The sequence below is a fragment of the Metarhizium album genome, assembly GCF_000804445.1.
Source record: "Metarhizium album ARSEF 1941 chromosome Unknown scaffold_44, whole genome shotgun sequence".
In the NCBI taxonomy this organism is placed as follows: Eukaryota; Fungi; Ascomycota; class Sordariomycetes; order Hypocreales; family Clavicipitaceae; genus Metarhizium; species Metarhizium album.
This window is the reverse complement of record NW_024467618.1, coordinates 9,285-23,126: the sequence shown is the minus strand read 5'-3', so window position 1 is coordinate 23,126 and position 13,842 is coordinate 9,285. Positions and strand designations below refer to the sequence as shown.

At 55.2% G+C, this 13,842-nt stretch overlaps 4 protein-coding genes across 4 annotated transcripts; 3 read left to right on the top strand and 1 right to left on the bottom strand.

The window, feature by feature from the left end:
* Positions 1-91: 91 nt before the first annotated feature.
* MAM_08124 (NAD(P)-binding domain protein) lies at positions 92-1,316 on the top strand (the record flags this gene model as incomplete). Its single annotated transcript, XM_040826922.1, has 3 exons — positions 92-358; positions 430-641; positions 728-1,316. The coding sequence occupies 3 exons, from the start codon at positions 92-94 to the stop codon at positions 1,314-1,316; spliced, it is 1,068 nt and encodes a 355-aa protein (XP_040675061.1).
* A 558-nt stretch (positions 1,317-1,874) lies between these two features.
* MAM_08123 (Carboxylesterase, type B) lies at positions 1,875-3,560 on the top strand (the record flags this gene model as incomplete). The annotated part of the gene is made up of 2 exons (XM_040826921.1): positions 1,875-3,277; positions 3,341-3,560. 2 exons carry the CDS (start codon positions 1,875-1,877, stop codon positions 3,558-3,560), a joined length of 1,623 nt encoding a protein of 540 aa, XP_040675060.1.
* A 222-nt stretch (positions 3,561-3,782) lies between these two features.
* MAM_08122 (Cation transporter) lies at positions 3,783-5,558 on the bottom strand (the record flags this gene model as incomplete). The annotated part of the gene is made up of 2 exons (XM_040826920.1): positions 3,783-4,384; positions 4,454-5,558. 2 exons carry the CDS (start codon positions 5,556-5,558, stop codon positions 3,783-3,785), a joined length of 1,707 nt encoding a protein of 568 aa, XP_040675059.1.
* Positions 5,559-7,706: 2,148 nt separating this feature from the next.
* MAM_08121 (uncharacterized protein) lies at positions 7,707-9,396 on the top strand (the record flags this gene model as incomplete). The annotated part of the gene is made up of 2 exons (XM_040826919.1): positions 7,707-8,384; positions 8,452-9,396. 2 exons carry the CDS (start codon positions 7,707-7,709, stop codon positions 9,394-9,396), a joined length of 1,623 nt encoding a protein of 540 aa, XP_040675058.1.
* Between the last annotated feature and the right edge of the window lie 4,446 nt (positions 9,397-13,842).

Genomic DNA, 13,842 nt, shown 5'->3' with positions numbered 1-13,842 from the left:
CCAGCCATACTCATCATCAACTCGCTATTTTGTGCCAGGCGCCAGCCTCTGTTCCCCTCGCGTTCAACGGCTTCGTCGCGATACATGCAGCATGGCAGACTCGCCATCACAAATGGCTGCCCGAGGAACTATTGTTTTGACAGGGGCCAACGGCGGCCTCGGGAGTGCCATTGTCAGGCAGATCTCATCCAAGCCCGAGCTGCTGGGCCATCATGGGCTTTACATTGTCCGGGACGCGTCAGCAGCGCCGGCGCTCGCCTCGGCCCTTGAGAGAGGGTCATCGTCGCACACGCACGAGGCTGTTTCCCTCGACTTGAACGACCTCGACCGCGTACGACGAGTTGCACAAGACATCAATGTGAGTCCTTCCGAGTCGTGTGTGTTTGCAACTTACGTCCTGGTGCCCCTTAACAGTGTGGCTGTCTATAGAGCCGTGTATCTTCTGGCCAAATCCCGCCTATCCTTGTCCTCGTCCTGAACGCGGGCTTTTTAGACTTTTGCAACCAGGCCTGGACGGGCGACGGCTACGACGTTACCTTTGCGTCAAACTACCTGGGTCACTGGCTGCTCACACTCCTCCTGCTCCAGAGCATGGACAAGGAGACTGGCAGCATTGTCGTTGTTAGCAGCCAGTCGCACGAGTAAGCGTCCACCCGGCACAGGAGAGGCCATCGAGACCATCCCCCACCATACGAGTGCGTATGAAGACTGACATGGTCGGGTGCAGCCCTAGTGATCCCCGCAATGCCCGCGGCAAGGCGTTCAAGGAAGCAAGGTACAAGCAGATCATCGGCAGTGGCGAAAGCAGCGTCGACGCCATCGCGAAGGGCACATGGAGCTCGGCCAAGGAAGACCCCTCCTTTCGCAGCGGGTTCCGGCGTTACGGCGCGTCAAAGCTGTGCCTCGTCATGATGCTGTACGAGCTTCGACGGCGTTCGGACAAGGACTCCAGCCTCAACAAGCTGAGATTTGTCGGGGTTGACCCGGGCAGCATGGTCACCAGCATACAGCGCCACGCGCCATGGGTCATCCGCGTGGCAATCTTTGGCATCTTGTATCCCGTCATTGCGTGTCTTTTCCCAAACGGTCCCGTGCGGACTCCAGAGCGCTCGGCGTCGGATGTTCTCGATGCGGCTTTGGCGCCGAACCGAGCCGGAGGGGAGGGCTCATCGGAGGCTCTATACTTGAACGGCAGAGATGCCGCCGAGGCGAACTCGGAGGTGAAGGACCCACGGAAACGGGAGTTGCTCTGGAAGCAGACGGTAAAGTATACCCGGTTGGTGGCGGGCGAGACGATACTTTGCCATTGGCAGTAGGGTGGAAAGCAAAGTTGCTCAGGAGTCAGCATGATATTCGTTGTCGGCGCAAAGCCCTGGGAAGGGTGCTTTAGCAAAATCCCCAAACGCATTTGCGCACTGAGTGTCTTCATGGGAGCAGCGCAGTCGATGCGCACGGGGATTCCCTCTATCGAGATTGACACACAGACAGCCATTGAATGAAATAATTCCTGCATCCTTGTTATACACATTTGCCGCGAGTCTCTGACTGGTTGCCGCGGCACGTGACCAATCATGGATGCTCATGGGCTTGCGTCGCATGCCGCCCAGGCGTGAGGATGCTCGTGCAGCGCCCATGTCGAGGGGACAACGGTCCTTTTCTGTCCAACATGTAATATTCTCATCTCGGCATGGGCACGGCTTCTTCGGTCGTCAATCCCGGCTGGGGCACGACGGGCCTCCATCCGGAGCGGAGCCTCGACGGAACGCCACGTCGATTCCCCGCACGACTCGGCCTCAATTCTCGCTGAGACTCTCGGGCCCAAGGGCGCCATTTGCAAGCACACCGTTGCAGGTTCAACCTGACCGCGTGTCAACATGGGAAGCACGCTGTCCTACAATGTACAAGAACATACCGTTGATCTCGGGCCCCGCGGCAAGATCAAGGGCCTCCAGTACGACGACAAAGCTCGTCGGTACAGCGGCGTGCCTTACGCCCTGCCTCCAACTGGCGAGCATCGATGGCGCAGACCGCGGCCTCTCCCTCCGTCGTTTACGTATTCCTCGGCCTCCCAGCCGTTCGACGCCACCTGGTTGCGTCCACCCGCTGCCCAGGAGGACCGTGAGCTGCGCACCGGCCTCGTCGCGCCTGAAAACGACGGCATAAAGGGCACGGAGGACTGCCTGTACGTCAACGTATGGACCCCCGTCTCCGCGGATGCCGCCCGGCCGGCCAGGCGATGGCCCATCATGGTCTGGCTGCACGGCGGGTGGTTCCAGGTCGGCGATGCTTGCCACGAGCCGTGGAGCGATCCGACGGAGCTGATTTCCACGGGAGGCCTGGACGCCATCGTCGTGGCGGTGAGCTACCGCCTCAACGTCTTCGGCTTCCTGTCGTCGGCGGCCTTGCTGGATGACGGCGAGGCCGCCGGCAACTTTGGCCTGTGGGACCAGCGGCTCGCGCTGGAATGGGTGCACGACACCATGGGCGCCTTCGGCGGCGACGTCGCCAACGTGACGATTGCGGGCAGGAGCGCGGGCGCGTACAGCGTCGAGGCGCAGATTCTGCACGACTTCCGGCGAGACCAGAGCCCGCGCGCGGCCAGCTTGTTCCGGCGCGCGTGGATGTCGTCCAACGCGATTCCCGCGCAGCCGAGAAGCGTCGCCGACGCCGAGGCGCAGTTCGACGAGGTCTGCCGGCACTTTGGCATCCCGCCTTCGTCCTCGCCGGCCCAGAAGCTCGCGCGGCTCCGGGACAGGAGCACGGCCGACGTGCTCAAGTGCATCCGCTGTTTGGAGAGGCACACCTTTCGCCCCGTGACGGACGGGCTGTTCTTCCACGCCAACATGGCCGAGTACCTACGGTCAGGGGCGTTGGCGAGAGACTTTGCGTCGCGAGGAATGAAGCTTCTCATAGGGGAAGTCGCCAACGAGGAGAGCCTATACGCGCAATTCAACGGCCCGGCGGAACCTACCCCGGAAGCTTTACGTCTCCAAGTGGCAAACTATTACTCCCCTGCCATGACGGCCAAGCTGCTGGGCCAGTATTCCCTTCCAGAGTCCAATGATCTCGGGGACTGGAAGAGGGCATTTGGAATCATGGTTGCGGATGGTCAAGTCAGAGCGTCGAGCAGGTATTTGGTTGATGCGCTGAGCCGACATGGCCTTACGACGGGGGAGATCTGGCGATATCGGGTCGACTATAGATTAAGCTTCATCGACGACGCCGTTGCGCCGTTGGAGGACGGGGTCAGCCACGGCATGGACGGGCCGCTGTGGAAGTAAGTTGCGTTCTGGCGTCCTCGGCGTATCAACGTTGTCCCTGCAGATCCTAATTGGCGCAGTTACTCCATCAATCAGCTTCCGGCCGAAGAGGAGCGCAAAATGCTAGATGCGTGGGTCAAGATACTGGTTGCGTTTGTAGGTGGCGATGACGACTTTGACTTTGGCACAAGGACGATGGATGAGGTCAAGGTCCAGACAAAGAATGGGGATATCAAGGTCGAGAAGGATACGAGATATGACGAGCTTGGACGGCTCGGCGCCATGTTCTCACAACAGTGATTGCAGACTACACGTCCCGTAAGACGGGAAGGCAGGGCTGCGAAAAAGAGTCCAAGGGGATAAATGACCATCAGATTCCATCAACCATCCATGTTCAATGCTCTACGAGGTAAGTCTAAATGCTTCAACCACGCTCATGATGCGATGTATTTGGGTAGTCATCGCCAATGAAAATGGAAAAACGTCCACGGGTTGCGAGCAGGGGCCGGGCTGGCTGGCTCGCTATGTCGCCGGTGCCGTTCTAGATCCGCCTCGCTCACCATCCCCCGGTACTTGGTTGTCTGGAAGACGCACTGCATAATCCAGGCTGGCGGGCAGCATTCGATGCCGGCCTTTCAACATGACGAGGCAAACGACCAGCTTGCTGCCCGGGCGCCAGCTACCACAGAAGCTGTAATTGGCGCCGGGCGAGCCGACGGATATCCCGACGCACCCGTAGGCCGATATGATCTCAAATATAATGTTGAAAACGCTGAATGATACGGGATCCGCGGTGAAATGCGGCTCTTCGATAACGGTGATTATGAATGTGGCCAGCGCGAGCAGCCACATGTCGTTGGCTAGCTGGCCTCTGATTTGCTGCGAGATGAACATGCGCCTGGTCTTGAATGACTTGGGGGCGCCGTACGAGTTGACGCGTCCGCCTTGGTCTGCATCTGATTCGATGGCGAATATTCCCAAGGAGCGCTCCTCGTAGACGTTTGAGTTGCGCATGGTGATGACGACTGGGTATACGGAAACGTACATCATGATGACATACAGCACTTGGAGAGCGATGCTTGTCTTTTCAATGGGGACGACGTAAAAGCCTCCCGATCGGACCGCTGTAGGGCAGCAATAGTTAGTGGCCGTGTGAGCAAAACATGATTCGGGACATGAAGAGAGCGGCTTACCAAAGGCCTGGAAGAGTCCGTCCATGATCCGCGGTCCAAAGGATATCTCCGAGACGATGGGGTTTCCGAGATTCAGAAGCTCAAAGGCCGCCCAGTCTATGCTGTTGAGCAACAGTATCGTGAATAGAAGCCACCAGGTGTGCTGGGTGGGAAAAAGAGTCGTGTACACACGCCGGGGATGGCGCAGAATATACTCAGTGGTCGACCGCCATTGATTGACGAGCGGGCCTTGGGGGAGGGCGCTGACGACTTTCAAGGAGGACCAGAATATGAAGCGAAGAAATATCGGATAGGCCGTATTTCCAGCCAGGATCAAAAGACCCATTGTCAACAAGACATAGTATGCGGCCTGAAAGGGCACCATGTTGGCGTCGAGGAGCGACATGCCGGAATTGTTAAATGCAGAGACGCCATTGAATATCCCGAGCCACCATGGATTGATGCCGTTTTCCAACGCCGGGCCCGGCTGGTTGGTCGCGATCCAAGCTCCGAGGCCTAGGCAGCCAAGTACTTGCCATAGGGTGAAGTATAGCGGAACGACGAGAGACAGCATCTGCAGGGCCTTGTGCTCGGTCCTGGCCTGTCCCACGTCGTCGTCGCCGGCCGCCTTTTCCTCGCACGCATGGATGGCAGCATCGAGGGCATTGTGATGTGCGCCACGACAAGGGGAACGGCGGCTCTGTCCACTGTCCAGGTGAGGCCGGGACGGCCCATTTACTTTGAGAAGTCGACGAAACGAGGCTTGTCTGGCACTGATCAGCCATATCGAAACCCACACGGCACTGCCGCCGACCATGAGCAGGCAAAGGAGGACCTGCTGCGCCGTGGTCAATCTGCTGAGGTCAACTACGTTGAGACCGGTTCCCGTGATGCCAGACACGACCATGAACAAGCTGTCAACATAAGTGACGGAGAGTTTTGGGTCAGAGAGGAGCCAGAAGGCAACAGACGCCAGCAGCGAGACGACGATGAAGTAGGCGTAGTGAAGAGAGACGAAGTTGACGTGTTGCCTGCCGAGGCGGGCGAGGCGCCGCCAAGCCACGGCCGCGATTGTCGAGATGCATGCGGTGACCGACTTGACGTCTTGACGGACGCCGAGACGCATGGTGTCGGGCGGTGCTGCGACGACGAGGGAGTTCCTGGCAATGGCCGTGCATGGCTCTCCATGTCTGCTCGACGGTCGTGGCGGCCATGCGGCTACATATGTATCGAGGAACGTGGCCGTGATTCAAAGTTGAATGCTTTTTTTTTTAGATCACTTTTCAATTTGCACCAAGACATTTATTTTCCAGCCGGCACAGATGGGACCGGCCGACTTAGGCCACAAACAGCCGACGCGCCATTTGATTCGTCACTTGCCCCTACCCAAGATGCAAATTTTGCATAAAATGTGCCACGACATGGGAACGAGTTATGCATAGTCAGCCCTGTACGGCCCGTGCTCGGAGTCTCGGACATGACGACAAAACCACGGCGGCATCGTCCAAGATTTCGGGGCGACGCTGATGCAGCGTCCAGCGTCCCAATCGTTGGGCGGCAGCGATGGTGATGGCGCGTCGCGGTGACGTGACGTGACGTCTCGTACAACGCGGCTCGGCCTACATGGCTCGTCTCAGACATCAACGGCCGATCCGCGGTTGAAGACATTGGCACAGCACAAAGCCGTAGACTGCAGCACTAGTGTGTCTCATTTTGATCGACACGTTGATTTTGGTCCATTATCCAGTAACAATACCTGGTCCGCGCGGACATGTATGCCTGACTTGGACGTGAACACGGAACTGGTTGACCCCGTTCTGAGAGCAGGAATACGGCCCAAAAACAGTGGAACAACAAAGTCAATCGAACTGCTTAAGCTTTGATGGCTTAGCCACAAGCTTGCTTGTGCCAGTACCAAGCATTACTGCATTGGAAGAGCACCGTAACAAGTCGCCCGCTCAGAGAAGTGCCTCCTTTGCACGCCACTGCTATCGTGGTGTTTTCCGCCATCATACCCAACCCTCCGTTGCTTCCGAAATCTTCCCGGCAGCGCAAATCACTCCCAAGACTTGCCCCTGTATCTCGCTCTTCCGCGTGACCTAGCAAGCCGACATTTGGAGTATCATGCGGCTATCTGATACCACGAGTGTTACCGCTATCAGCAACTGGTTACCAACACCACCGAAGGTCAATGCTGTCTCCGTCGTCGCCTAGACTGAAATCGTATCACTAGATGGCAATGGAGTCCCGAGGCGCGGAGTTGTGATAAATACGAGTACATGACAGCAGACCTTGGAGTCTAAAACTGTCCTATAGTTGATGCCAGTAAAACAGTAGTGGTTTCCAGGTTTCACACCTATAAAAACCAGAGGCCCTGTTGCATTACTGTCTCTCTGGATGCTGCGTTGCCAACCTGACACAGTCACGTCCGGCTTCCCTATCCGTAATTCAGCCAGAAAAGCACGGGCTATGATTTGAAGTGCTGACCTTGCCCATGAATGAGTCGTCAGGTCGCTAGCTTGGGGTCGGAGCAACTCTCGACCGCGAGAGCAATGCAAGCTCCCCTGAGCTCCAGCAATTGACTCTAAACGGCCTCTTTCTCCTGCCTAGAGCAAACACAAACGCTTCCCCCTACTCCCGAAAATATTTGAGTTGCAGTTTACGCTACTTTATTGGGTACAAACGTCAGGTTGAGAAGTCTCCGAAACTTTGCCCCGGGCAACAATTTGACTTTCCAACACAACATTTCTCAGGCCCACCACCGTTTCTGTATTCAAAGATGCTTTCTTAGTGTTTCAAGTTGAAGTCATCAGTCAGAGAATTTACTTGCCGCTAGGATCTGCCAATGGTGGCGGCGTCTTCTCACCAAGGAGATGAAGCGAGGTTCCGTCAATAAACCCGCTGTGGACGCAAAGCTTGCACGCTGCATGAACACGCTGCATATCCAAATTTACACAAGCATACGTTTCCGGGGCCCATTTTGCTTTCAATGACGTTTTATATGTATGACGACGTATTACGAAGATATGTTGGCTGACGGATACGAAGTCTAGAACAAGCTGTAGGCGGCCGTGCTACGCTTTCTTATTAGGTCCAAGATTTAAATATAAACGGTGCAAGTTCTCCAGATTTCAAGTATTACACTTGAAGGTTTTGCTGGAGTCACGAGTCACGATAGCCTGCTGAATGCGCATTCTCTCAGATCGCCACTTGACCAACTTCATTGATACTGTCAGGGATCCCTTGTTACCTTGCTTCGAGAGGAAGCGCCAGAATGAAAGTCACTCAGCTTCTTTTTGCCGCCTATATGGCGTCAGGAGCTGTTGCGACCGATGTGGCTCCCCAAGTTTCTGCGCCTGGCCGTGCTCCTCCTGATAATGGCAAAGACGCCAGCAAAACGCCGCCTGAATTTGGCCCAAAGGCTGGGCCACCTGCTCCAGCCCCTGGGCTTGACAACGGCAGACCAACTCAGAACTTGAATACTGAGGGTGGGAGGCCTAGTAATGGTCGGGAACGTGGAAGCGACATCCAAACTCAGGGCCGGAGCGGGGACACCAAGAGCCTTGAGAACTGGAGTCCTACTCAAAGCCGTGGCCACCAGAGCGATGGCCCTACTCAGAGCTGGAATCCAAAGACTGGTAGTCAAGAGACCAACAAGCCTACTCGAAGCTGGAGCCAGCAGAGCGAACCCACACAGACCTGGAGCCATGAGAGCAACAAGCATACCCACGACTGGCACAAGCACAGCGAAACCACACAAACCTGGAGTCATGAGAGCAACAAGCCTACTCACGGCTGGCACCATCAGAGCAAGGTGCCTTCAAGCTACAGGAATGAGACTAGCACTAGGCATTGGAGTATCAAGTCCAACACAACCGCTCAACACACCAAAACCAGCGCCTCTATTACCTGCAGTAATGTGACCCGCAAAGTCGTAACGACATTCTACCCCGTATGTCATATATCCACGGACAAATTGTATCCATGATGGCTAATCAGGAATTTTCTGAACATCATAGAAGCCGACGGTCCTTACAAACGGCAAACAGGTTACGAATATTACAAAGCCTACAACCGTGACGTACCTCTTGCCTTCCCAATTCAACGAATCTTGCAAAGAAGTGCCAGAGGGCTCATCGGCCCAACCTGGGCAGCCAACCACTGGGGGCCCTCCGCCAGGAAGCAGTCAGTCTCTTGGGGTTGGTCAGCCCGGCGCGCCTGGAAGCATTCCATCAGGGGGCAGTCCTGTAGGTGGTGCTCCCGTGGGAGGTAGACCAAGTGGAAGCGGCCCTCCCGTAGGCAGCCCTCCCGGAGGTAGACCTGCCGGAGCTGGTCCGCCTGTAGGAGGTAGGCCTCCTGCAGGTGGTTCCCCCGTAGGCAGCCTTCCCGGAGGCGGTGCTCCCGTGGGAGGCAGTCCTCCCGAAGGCGGTCCTCCCGTAGGAAGCGGTCGTCCTGGAGGCAATACGCCTGTTAATAACCTGCCCGGCCCTGCTGGCAGCCCGCCAGGTAACAACTTGCCGGGGCCAGCCAACGCTCGGCCAGGACAAGGCGGTGGACAACCTCGGCCGGTGAGTAACCAACCTGCAACTGGCAATAACCAGCAGAGCAACAATGCCGGCGGCGGACAGTCTCGCCCGGCCAACGCACAGCCGCCTGTGAATGAGCAATCTGGAGGCAACGGCGGCCAGCAGGCCCGCCCTGCCAATGCCCAACCCCCCTCCAGCAACAACAACAACAACAACAACGACAACAACAACAATCAAGCCGGAGCCAAGAGCGAACAGTCCAGACCTGGGAGTTCTCAGCCCCCGGCCAACAACCAACAAGGGGGTGGCAACAATGAGAAGAAGCCTCCAGGCGGTGAAAATCCCACAAGCTCTCCGACTGTTGGTCCTGGCTCCAAGGCAAAGGCTAACATGAAACCTGTCCTTGGCGCTTGTCTTGCCGCTGTTGTCCTCCTCTAAGCGTATACGATATTTGGTCTCCCCGAAGTTTGATTTTCGGCAACGGTCTTTCTATGAGTTCTAATACAGAGGACAAAACTCGAGCGGGAGTCGGGGCGGCCTGGTAGACAAAAGGCGCAGTTCAGAAATAGAAATATCGTGTCATCTTGCGATGCATCTTTCTCTACTGTGCAATATACGTTACACCGTGAAGCCCAACCTATGTATATGAAACAGGTTCAACTTGATGTATTTCAAGCCGTCATCTAGATCCAAGTCATGATGTCCAGTTTGTGTTTATCGCAGAGACCTAGGTGGTCACTACGAGTTCTCGTGCTATCAAGAGAGGAGCGCCCGAGCCACCATCGGTCTTGGCCAGGTACGCAAAGAGGACGAGATGGAGCAACTAGAGACGATCCCCTTGCTCCGGGCATCCACGCTGCCGAGTAAATACTAGGTCGAATCATTGTAGGTACACTTGATGACTGCCAATGCTCCAGTTACCACATTAGACAAAGCTTGCGGCAGCTACTGGCGTCCGGATCTGCTCTCTATTCCCTTCTCATATCTGGTGGCGCAAGTGTCTCGTGCGTTACAAAAGTCTTAATTCTGAATCCCCCAAGCCGGTGTTGCCACGCTGAGAGGACTTGCTCCTCCATGTACATTGTCTAGTTGCCCAGCATGATGGCGAGGTGATTCGGTCGTAAACCATTGAGGAGTAGCAGACTTGGTGTGCTCAGCTGGATTCTAGACCAAGGTATTCCGCAGTGAATGTCAGCCACCCCCAGAAAGCCACCGGGTTGGATCTCCAATACTTGCCTTGCTACTCTCAGCTTGGGATAGATCGTCTATGCGGTGGCGCCGGGCCAGCTGGACGAGGCAGCACAGAGGTTTGTTATAAAGTTCGATGCTCAAGCTGGGATCGTTTGCAGAACAACGCACCCGAGATTGGAGGTAAAGTTATTTCTCACATGCACCACAGGCAGCAGAAAACGACTCCGTCACGCCGAAATGGTTTCTTGCCGACGCTATGCCCTCGCCGCTCTCGCCGCATCTCGCAGTCATGCTCCTCTGGCCAACGCCATCTCAACAGACTCTCCGGCCACGGAGCCACCAGCACGACAGACACCCCAAGCCGGGCCCGACCCGACAGCAGGTGTGATTCGTCGTGATGACTTGGACCTGTTCCCACGCGCGACAACTGCGCAACTACAGCTTCACACGTGCGGATACCTCTACGGAGACTCGAGTACGTGGTAGTGTTCCGGCCAAGCGTCTCACGTTTCTGCCAAGTCGTCGACCTGACATTGGAGCTCTGCTCAGACCAGGCATTTACCTGCGGAGGCGCCTTCTTCTGCGCTACCTATTCGCAGTACAGGGCTTTCGGCTGCTGCACGACGACGAGTCCATGCGTATTCCCGACAGCCTGTCTTCCGCTGGAATCGTCGTCGGCCGCGGGCACCGCCGACTTGAACTTTACACTATACTGGTGAGAAGAGACATCGCGTCCTGTGGTTCAAACCGAGGCAAAGGTTGCTAAATGCTTCCCTGGGGGTTGCCCAGCTCCGACACGGCAAAACCCCATTGCGCGACCGTCAGATACGCCGATCCCTCCTACTCCGGGTACACGTTTCAGTTGTGCGACACCACGGCGACGACCTTGCCCATTTATTACCAGGCGCGGGAGACGTCCGGTGGCGGCGGCTACACCCTGACGGGCAGCTCGTCGTCCACGGCGCCGCCACCGCCGCCGCCCCCAAACTCAACGTCAACGCCGGTCGGCGCCATTGTAGGGGGCGTGGTCGGGGGACTCGGTAAGCGGACAAGAGGCGTGTCAGCCGTGACGGAGCGGGAAAAGCTGACCTTGCCAGCCGGGTTGACGATTCTTGGTCTTCTGGCGCTCCTGCTGCTTCGGCGGAGGAAGAAGCGCAAGAGCCTCGGACCCCAGCAGCCGTTTGTCTCGGAGAACTCATACGGCAGTGATTACGCCGGCCACGACCAACGCTCCAGTGTAGCTACGAGCGCCATGTCGACGCCGTTTGGAGCGCCTCTGCCGGCTTACTCGCCCAGCCGCGTTGGTCAGCAGGCTCAGGCACACGGGGAGCATTGGTCTCCGATTCACGAGATGCCCACTGAATCGCCTCACAGGGAGGCGCATGAGTTGGCCACGTGAGAGCAGAAGCTGGCCAAGAAGTGCCCGGGCCTGTCGGGGACGCACTGGGAGCCTGTGCAGGAGAGGATATCACTCCCTTGACGTCTGTCGGGTCCAATTGCGGCCGAGCACTTGGTAGCGGGCACCAAGAGGGAACGGCCTCGAGGCAGAACAGAGGCAGCCAAGTTGCATTTCTATCAAAGGACAGGATCGACGTTGGGGGGTTTGTGTGCCAAGTTGAACTCGCGGTCAACAACAAGTAGTCAAGTGAAACTCCAACAAGTGCTCTCACAAGGCGAGCAAAAGACAACTTCCCACAAAGAAAGGAGAAAGTAGGAAAATGAAAAAGCCCTCGACTAAGGATACGATGTAGCGCCGAAAATTTTGCTCTAGACGGCAGTCAACTCGGAGAGCATCGCAGATGGCTCCCGGTGCAGGCAGTTGGTCGAATACCGCTGACGCCGCTGACGCCGCTGACGCTGACGAGCAACACGGGCTGAGGGCTGACTGGTAAAGGCAATATAGCTAGACTTGAATTTCATCTTTCTAGCGGTACCACATCCTGGAAGCCAATCACACAGAAGTAGAGCAACGCTACTCTCCAGTCGAATTTTTGTATTGATTTTATGCTAGACAAGACGAAACTAGTGCCCTTCCGAGGACTAGAACAATGCTTTATCCCGGTGTCCCAATGTCGTAATGACAATAAATGGTGACTGGCTGCAGGCAACAAAAAAACCCCTTATAAAAGAGGAAAAAAAGTAAATTTCATGCCAAAAAGTAAAGACAAGTGCCCTTCCAAGGACTAGCATAATGCTATATTTCAGTGTCCTAATGTCGTAATAACGTGACGGGCGGCAGATAATAAAAAACCTACTCTTGAAAGAGAGGAAAAAGTGTTAGAATTTTCTTTTGTTAGCAAGTAGTTACTTTTATACATGTTCTCTGATCTTATGACGAGGTGTAAGAGGTCTGATACGAATAATAGTACGACACCTCCAGTCTAGTAGCTGTGAGTAGAAACTTGGACTTGGGTGTGTTGTCAGGGCATGCTGACTCGCTTTTAGGCTCTCCAGGCTGAGCATGAGGTGAGAATTGATCAGAGACTCCTACAAACATTCTTGATTTCTAATTACAAAACTAAAAGCGCCTGTGCCGACAAGCGGCGGTAGGTCCCTTTCACTGGGCATAAATCGCGAGCTATACTAGTTACTGGAACTTACAGGAATCTGAGGCCAAGGCCGTCGTAAGTTTGACCAAAGCCCTTGTTGTCAGTTTAAGTCGCTTATTATTTCTTAGAATGCCGAAAGAACTCTAGAGGCAAGTATAATGATCCCCAATTTGCCCAGGGACACATAGGGCTTATTGTCTTTCAGAATATTGGCGACCCCACCACGGTAAGGACATTCAACAGTACATAAATAGATACTCACTAACATTCGATTCAGGAGGTGTACAAAAAATTTGTAGGTCCATGGATGAAACAGTCCTACGGTCCGTTTGCTAATGTAGGTACCTTGGTCAGTTGGCGGAAGGGTCACAGTGGTGAGTACAGCACACGACATGTATTCCAGAATGGTACCTGAACTGACCTCATCGAGAGATCACCAATAAAAATTAGCTGTCTGTAAGTAGTATTATTCAAATGTCAACCCAGTCTATTGCTCATAAAAGCTCTTTAGATAGTTGCTACCCATAAAAACGTGCTATGTAGGCCACCCTTCACCGCTTACCTTTACCATCGACGACCAGCGAGTGATAAACTAATCAAGAAATGAGAGGAGAAAGCTCACATTAGTTATGAATTTGTAGGTCTTCTCAATAGGAGATACATGTGTATTGATGCAGCTAACATCGAACGCAGGATTCTGTCCTTTTGGTAATGCCCCGTTTGGGCGTTCGATGACTCACTTGACTAGGTGATGATGATTAACATTTAGCAGATTTCTTTCCTCCACGGGCCTTGCTTCCACGGGCCTTGCTTCCACGGGCCTTGCTTCCACGAGTCTTTTTTGCACGACTCGTCCCCGTACTTGACAATTTTTCTTGTATTATACGCCTTTTCTCTTCCTCAGCTTCCTCTCGCGTGGTGGTTGGCAGACAGCATTCATCGAACACGTGGGGCGTGCTGTTGTGATTCCCCTCACGCTGAAGGCGAGCCTCTGCATTCCTCCTCCTTTGGTCTGCGATCCTGGCAGAGGCAAAGTACGGCAACGCCGCGGTGGTGCCTAGCCGTCCCGCAAACCAGTCGAATACAGTCTCAGGTAGTGGCGTGGTGCCGCGCTTTAGTAAGCTGTACAGTCGCACATTAGCTC